Source organism: Myotis lucifugus, unplaced genomic scaffold (genome assembly GCF_000147115.1).
Source record: "Myotis lucifugus unplaced genomic scaffold, Myoluc2.0 scaffold_198, whole genome shotgun sequence".
NCBI classification, from domain to species: Eukaryota; Metazoa; Chordata; class Mammalia; order Chiroptera; family Vespertilionidae; genus Myotis; species Myotis lucifugus.
This window is the reverse complement of record NW_005871246.1, coordinates 2,141,685-2,148,805: the sequence shown is the minus strand read 5'-3', so window position 1 is coordinate 2,148,805 and position 7,121 is coordinate 2,141,685. Positions and strand designations below refer to the sequence as shown.

The 7,121-nt window shown below is 43.0% G+C and overlaps 1 protein-coding gene across 4 annotated transcripts in view; it reads right to left on the bottom strand.

Annotated features, from left to right (window-relative positions):
• The window catches only part of ACSF3 (acyl-CoA synthetase family member 3), a 71,153-nt gene that overhangs the window by 45,382 nt on the left and 18,650 nt on the right, over window positions 1–7,121 (bottom strand). For all 4 annotated transcript variants that reach the window (XM_023761099.1, XM_023761101.1, XM_006097356.3 and 1 more), the window contains exons 4-5: window positions 2,167–2,321; window positions 307–455 (exon numbers count right to left, since the gene is read on the bottom strand). In XM_023761099.1, coding sequence (XP_023616867.1) covers window positions 307–455; window positions 2,167–2,321 — 304 coding nt within the window. The remainder of the gene's footprint in view (window positions 1–306; window positions 456–2,166; window positions 2,322–7,121) is intronic.

Below are 7,121 nucleotides of genomic sequence, written 5' to 3'. Positions count from 1 at the left end.
ACACCTGTCATGTCTCTTGCTGCCACTGGCCATGTGTGGCTCAGGGCACCTGGACAGGAGGCTCTCACCAGTGGCAAATTTGGTTTGGACATAAGCAGCACCCACTCTAAGAGGCACTCTGATGAGCACATGGGTTCTGGTGGTTCACATTCTTCCTACCTGTCCCCCCAGGTAACCTGGAAAGACTCTGGTATAAAGAACACCTTTCTGTCCTATCCTTAACTGGCCACTGAAAAATAAAATGAGTGCCCAGAGGAAACAGGCCATGGCCACCCTGCCAGCACCCTAAGAAGGCACTTTGTGTACCTGGCAAGCGAGCTGCTACGGTCAGGGGGTTGGACAGGGCCATGCCGATCTCCGTCATCCCATACCTCTCCAGCAGAGTGTGGCCTGTGATGTTCTTCCACTTCTCTAGTACAGGCAGGGGCAGAGCAGCTGATCCCGAAACCATCAACCTACCCGGCAAACCAAAGGCAGCCTTAGCTTCTGATGACAACAATCTTCAGTACAATAAAAAAGTCACTATTTTAAGATTCATGATAAAAACCATAGTTGGGGGCTAGAATTTAACTTTGTTCTTTGAAAAGAACTTGCTGGGTATATTTTAGAATGTAAATAGGTCTTCAAAAGGAATGAATAATCAAGGTAAAAGAAAAAAATAATTTTAGGGTCTTTGATGACACTCTGCAAATAATTAACATGCTGTTCACAAACAATCCAAAATAACAGTAATAAGAAGATGATTATGACAGAATTTAGATTATGGGTAAACTGCTACCAAGTCTGAGGGGTAGAGGGGTAGATGAGAGGAGATAGTCCATCGCTAAGGGACGTACAGAGGTTCTACACACTGGATTGTGCTAAAGGGCTCACAATGGTGACAATGACATTTATTTAACATCTGAGAGCTCCTAACTACTCTGGTGTATAGCATGTCATGTAAGCATTATGTGTGGAAAGGAAGAAGTTTTTGGTTCTAGTTCAAGCTAGAGAAGAAACAACTGCTCCGTTTCCTCACAAAGGTGTACAACTCACAAGTACCTCCCCCACCATGAGCCTAAATAGGGGAGGTCTCAGGGCCTCTGTTACCCGGAAATCACCCTAGTTTCCCCTCTCTGGTATCATTTCTGCCATGGGTTCTACAGGGTTGGGTGCTCCTAATCCTGCTTTTGTATTGGTGGCTGAGCAATGGACACCTCCATCAATAGCTGCCGAACCCCACAATGGCTTGTGAGAGGGTGGGCCATTAGGTGACGGGTAGCAGGCAACATCAGACACGAGCTGTAGTTCCACAAAAACATCTTTATAGAAGAGCAAAGGAACGGTGGGAGCAAAATCATAACATTATCAAATATTTGTCTTGGGTAATCCAGAATTCTCTTAGGGAAACAAAGCTGCCCTTCCTTTGTTCTTAAGGACTAGGAATTAGATGCATAGAGCGGCCCAGAAACACACACACAAATACATTGGAATTTAAAATTCATGTTTGCCTAGTAGCTCACACACTGTGGTGTTGAGAGGTTGTGCACACCACAGACATAGCTTGTCGTGTCTGTCTGCAACATGTGTCTATTGGGTCTGTGAAAACCCACCAAGCTGCCCATTCAGGTGCGCACTCAGTGGGTCCCTTTTCAGTGCAACAGGGAGAAGAGCCTCCCATGTCCACCAGCTCCTAAGAGAGTGCAGAGCACACTTCTTGCCACTGAAGGACGCAAAAGTGTTGGTGTACCTCTGTCAGGAGCGGTGTGATGGGGCCCCAGCAGGGAGAGTTTCAAAGGGCCACAGACTGTTGGAGGGAAATAATACAGCAGGAGCTGGGAGGCATGCAAATGTGGGTCAGAAAGGATGAGAACAAGATGATCTGTCCTAATCCTCGTCCTTCAAACTCTGCCACAAGACAGACAGACAGACAGACAGACAGACAAAGATGGATAGAATACAGATAGAGATAGACATGTAGATAGACCTACAGAAGGATAGGATAGACATAGATATAGAATACACACAGATATATAGAGAATGTAGATTTAAATATGTAGATGTATATTTTAAACAAAGTGGAAAACACTGCTTCCTAAAACTCAGCAGAACTGATTTGTTAGAAATAAGTTTTATTTGCTGATATATAATACTTTCTGGATGGGAAGATGAACTGTTTTCATTTACCTGATCTTTTCTTCACAAACGGCACGTACGAAATCCTGGACATGCGGTTGGGTAAAATGCTTGTCATAATAATCCATCAATTTGGTGTATATTGTAGGAACTGCCATAAACACATTAATCCGTGGAGTTTCAGAACTTAAGAACTTTTCCCAAACCTAAAAAGAAAAAAGGAAACACATAGCAAAAAGATTAGAAAACATGCCAAATGTGTGAATGCCTGGAACAGTGTTCTAAACGGAGGGCTCTCTTTTTCTGAAGCGTTAAAGGATCTGTAAGTAGCTCCCACCTAAAAGGGCATCTCACTGTTATGGATGACAATGCCTCTGGCCATTCCCATAGAAATGGCCCGGTGCCAGGGACACTAGTATCTGGTCTTCAGAGTGACCTGTAAGGAGGGAGAGGGTTGAGAGAGAAGTGCAGAGAGAGATAAGGTTCCAGCCTTGATCTGCCATCAGGAGATATGTGGCACCTGACACCTCAGACTCTTCCAAGTGGCCACCAGTGAGCCTGAGAGTCAGCACAGGACCTGGCACAGATGAGCATGTGACAGATGTTGAACGGATGACATCTTCTGTTTATTGGGAAAGTCAAGTGAATTTTGTAGTTTACTCTGCAATAAATGTTTCTTGTTTTAATATAAAGATGCTTCAAGTTTCTCACCAGATGAAGTGCTTGTGTGTTACCCCTACTCTCTAAGAAAAGCTGGCGTGCCCTGCCAGGTGGCTCAGTTGGTTGAAGTACTGTCCCATACAACACAAGGTGGCAGGTTCAATTCCCAGTCAGGGCATATGTACCTAAATTGCAAGTTCAATCCTTAGTCGGGGCGTGCACAATAAAAACATATCCTCAGGTGAGGATAAAAAGAAGAAAAAAAGAAAAGACGGCATGTTACGCTCACTCTGTGGTTCTCTCACCGCAGCATCGCTGTGCAAGCCCATGGTCAGGATGGACAGCAGAGAGTTCCTGGTGCTGGGAGCCCAGCAGACTGACCGCAGACAGAGCTCTCCCCTAAGGCATTTGAAACCTAGGATAAATGGAAACTAATGCTGCAGTCCACCCCCAACCATCCCAATTCCTGACTGGATGTCAGTATTAGCTCCTCAACTTAGCTGCAGACAGAGGAAAAGAACAGTCCGCTGGGGGAAAAAAGAAATTCTTTTAAAGACAATGACTGGCATCCCTCCAAATTATTAAAGCAGGTAAGGAAAGAGAGAAATGTGACCCATGATCAAGGGGAGGTGGTGGTGGTGGGGGGGAGTCAATAGAAGCAGACTCTCAGAAGATCTAAATGTTGGAATTATCTGACAAGAAAATTTTAAAATAATTACAATAAATAGGCTAATGAATTTAGAAGAAAAGATGAACAAAACGAGGAATAATCAAGGATTTCATCAGAGAAGTAGAACTGCAAAAAAGAACCATTATAATATTGGAAAATATATTATCTGAAATTAAGAATTCATCAGATAGACTTAACAGACTAGATTCAGCAGAAGATAAAAGAAGTGAAATATGAGTGAATGGAAATGAAATATAGACAACAAAGAAAACTGAACTAAACTGAAATATAGACAACAAAGAAAAGAAAAAAAATAGAGTGTGAGCAATGTGTGGGACAACATGAAACAGTCTAACAGACTGTAACTATAGTCCTAGAAGAGGAAAAGGGAGAAGAACTAAATAAATGGAGAGATACTCCATGTCTATGGATCAGAAGACTCAATATTGCTAAGATGGCAATTCTCCCCAAATTGAGCTACAGCTTCAACACATTTCTCCCCCAAACCCTAGCAAGCCGTTTGCAGAAATTGACAAACTGACTCTACAATTTACATGGATATGCAAAGGTGCCAGAGGAGTTAAAACAAATGTGGAAAGGAAGAATAAAGGTGGAGGACTCCCACTTCCCACGCCAAAACTTACTTTAAAGCAACAGTGATCAACGCAGTGTGATGCTGGAATAAGGTTGGACACAAAGATCAATGGAACAGACAAGGGTTCAGAAATAAACCAATACATTGATGGCCAATTGATTTTTGACAAAGAAGCCAAGTCACTTCAATGAGAGAAAGAAAAATGATAAATAGATGTCATCAAATTAAAAAACATGTATGTTTAAAAAATATCATTAAAAAATAAAAAGACAAGCCATATTGGGAGAAAATATGTGCAAACCATACATTTGATAAAGGACTTGTGTCCAGAATCTGTAAAGAACACTTATGAATCAAAAGAAGTCAGAAAAAAAAGTAAAATGGGCCAAATATTTGAATATACAGTTCACCAAAGACATATGGATGCAAATAAGACCATGAAAAATGCTCAACATCATTAGTCATTAGGGAAATACAAAATAAAACTACAATGAGATACTTTATATCCGCTATAATAATAGTTAAAAACAAACAAACAAGTGTTGGTGAGGATGTGGAGAAAATGTGCCGCTCATACACTGCTGGCACAAATGTAAACAATACAGCACTTCTGTATTGTTTGGCAGTTTCTTAAAACATTAAACATAACTTTACCACACAACGCAGCAATTCTGTCCCTGAAACGAAAACATGCCCACACAAGAATTTGTATGCACGTGTTCACAGCAGCAATATATTCTAAATAAACAAAAACTGGAAGCAACCCAAATGGCCATCAAATGGTAAATGGGTGAACAAAATGCAGGACAGCCATACATGTGATGCTATTCAGGAACAAAAGGAACAAACTACTGACACACATGACAGCATTTCCCATTCAGTAAACACCAGTGAGTTAACAGCTCTAGGTAGTAAGCATCACAAAATGAGAGACAACCAGGCAAATCTGTCCCTGCTGGAGGGACACTAACACCACCTCTCAAGTCTTCTCACCAAAACAAAACCAAATAAACAAAACCAAACCCCAAATCTTATCATGCCTCTAGATCAAATTACCAATTTTCAGAAAATACAGGGGATGGGGACACATATTAAATGACACCACAGGGATGCAATACACAAAACCAGACTGTGGGAAACTATAGGACACGCAAGCCTGATTTCTTAAGCAAACAAAAACTGCAAGGAAAAGACGAGGGGAAACCTGCATGTGAAGCAACAGAAGAAGCTTATACCAACCAAGCTCAAGGCAGAAATTATTCAGATCTAATTCAAACAAACTTAAGAAATGAGGGGCCCTAGCCAGTTTGGCTCAGTGGACAGAGCGTTTGCCTGCAGACTGAAGGGTCCTGGGTTTGATTTCGGTCAAAGGCATGTACCTCGGTTGCAGGCTCCTGGCCCTAGTGGGGGCATGTGGGAGGCAACCAATTGATGTGTCTCTCTCACATTGGTGTTTCCCTCTGTCTCTCCCTCTCCATTCTACTCTCTCTAAAAATTAGTGGGAAAAAAAACATCCTTGGGTGAGGATTAAAAAGAAAAGAAAGAAATGAGGAAACATTGATAGTGATAGTATTGATGGTAATATGTGATATTAAGGGATTCTTGCTCATTACCTCATTGTGTCCTTAATGAGAAAAAATGCCCCTACCTTTTTTTTTTCATTAAATAATTATTTTTATTTTTAAAATCTCTCCACAAAGAAGTTATGAAAATACCCGTCAATACATTGAAAAGACACTTTAAAATCCTGGGATGAAAAATTCTAAATATGTTACATCTTCTGTGATTTACAAATAATAAAATTCTGTAAGACAGAATTTCTGAATGATTTTGATAGAAATTTACTAAGAAGAACTAGAACATTAAACTTTAAAAGATATTCAATTTCCACCCCAACTGAGTTTTTGAGAAGTTACATTTGTTGACAGTCACCACATACTGACTCTACAGCCCAATGGCCTGACATTGGTACATGGCTCAGTACCAATGTCAGGCTACTGGAATGCCCCTACCTTTTAGAGAGGCTAAAATGATCTGATATCTGGGATTCGTTTACAAACAATCCTAAGTTAGGAAAAGATGTTTCTAGATGAACCTAGAATGACTCTGAATTAATCACTGTTGAAGCTGGGCAATGGTATATGGGTATTCATTTCTCTTGTAGATGTCTGAAACATTATACAATATAACAAGTTTTAAGACTACAATGAAAGAGGGGTTAGATTTGGTTATCTCTCTAAGGGCCCCTAATACTCATCTACACTAATAAAAGAGAAAAATGGTAATTGGCGTACGACCGCTACCCTTCCCATTGGCTAATCAGCGTATCCTTAATCAGGAGTGAGTATGCAAATAAACCCAAACAAGATGGCGGCGGCCACGGAACTGGAGAGAACAGGAGACTTGGGTTGCCCCTGGCAATGGAGGAAGCCAAGATTCCCGCCTGCCCTGGTTGGCTGTGGGCTCCGCTCAAGGCTACAAAGTTTCAATTATAGAAGATAAATAAACCCCAGATACCTGCTTCCAGCCGCTGTGGCCTCCGCTCAAAGAGAGTCTGGGAGCCTGGGTTGCCTGGGGCAGTGGCCAGCCTGCAAACAGCCATCAGCTCCTCACCCAGGCTGGCCAGGTACCCCAGTGGGGACCCCACCCTGAAGGGGGTGTGGCTAGCTTGAAAACAGCCCTCAGCCCTTCACCCAGGCTGGACCCTCACCCCATGGGGGTGTGGCCGGCCTGCAAACCACCACAGGCCCCTCGCCCAGGCCGCCCCATGCCCCAAGGGAACCCCCACCCTGATTCGGGACACCCTTCAGGGCAAGACAGCCGGCCCCCTCCCGTGCACCAGGCCTCTATCTATACTAATAAAAGGGTAATATGCTAATTAGACTTGGAGACCTTCCGGACATTCTTCTGGACAAAGCCATGGTGGTGGGGCCGAGGTAGAGGCGGTTAGAGGCCAAGAGGGGAGGGCAGTTGTGGGTGATCAGGCTGGTGAGGGGCAGGGCTGTTGGGGGTAAGCAGACCAGCAGGCCCGCCAGTGGGGCGCAAGCAGGCCATCAGTGGGGGTCAGTTGGAGGTGATCAG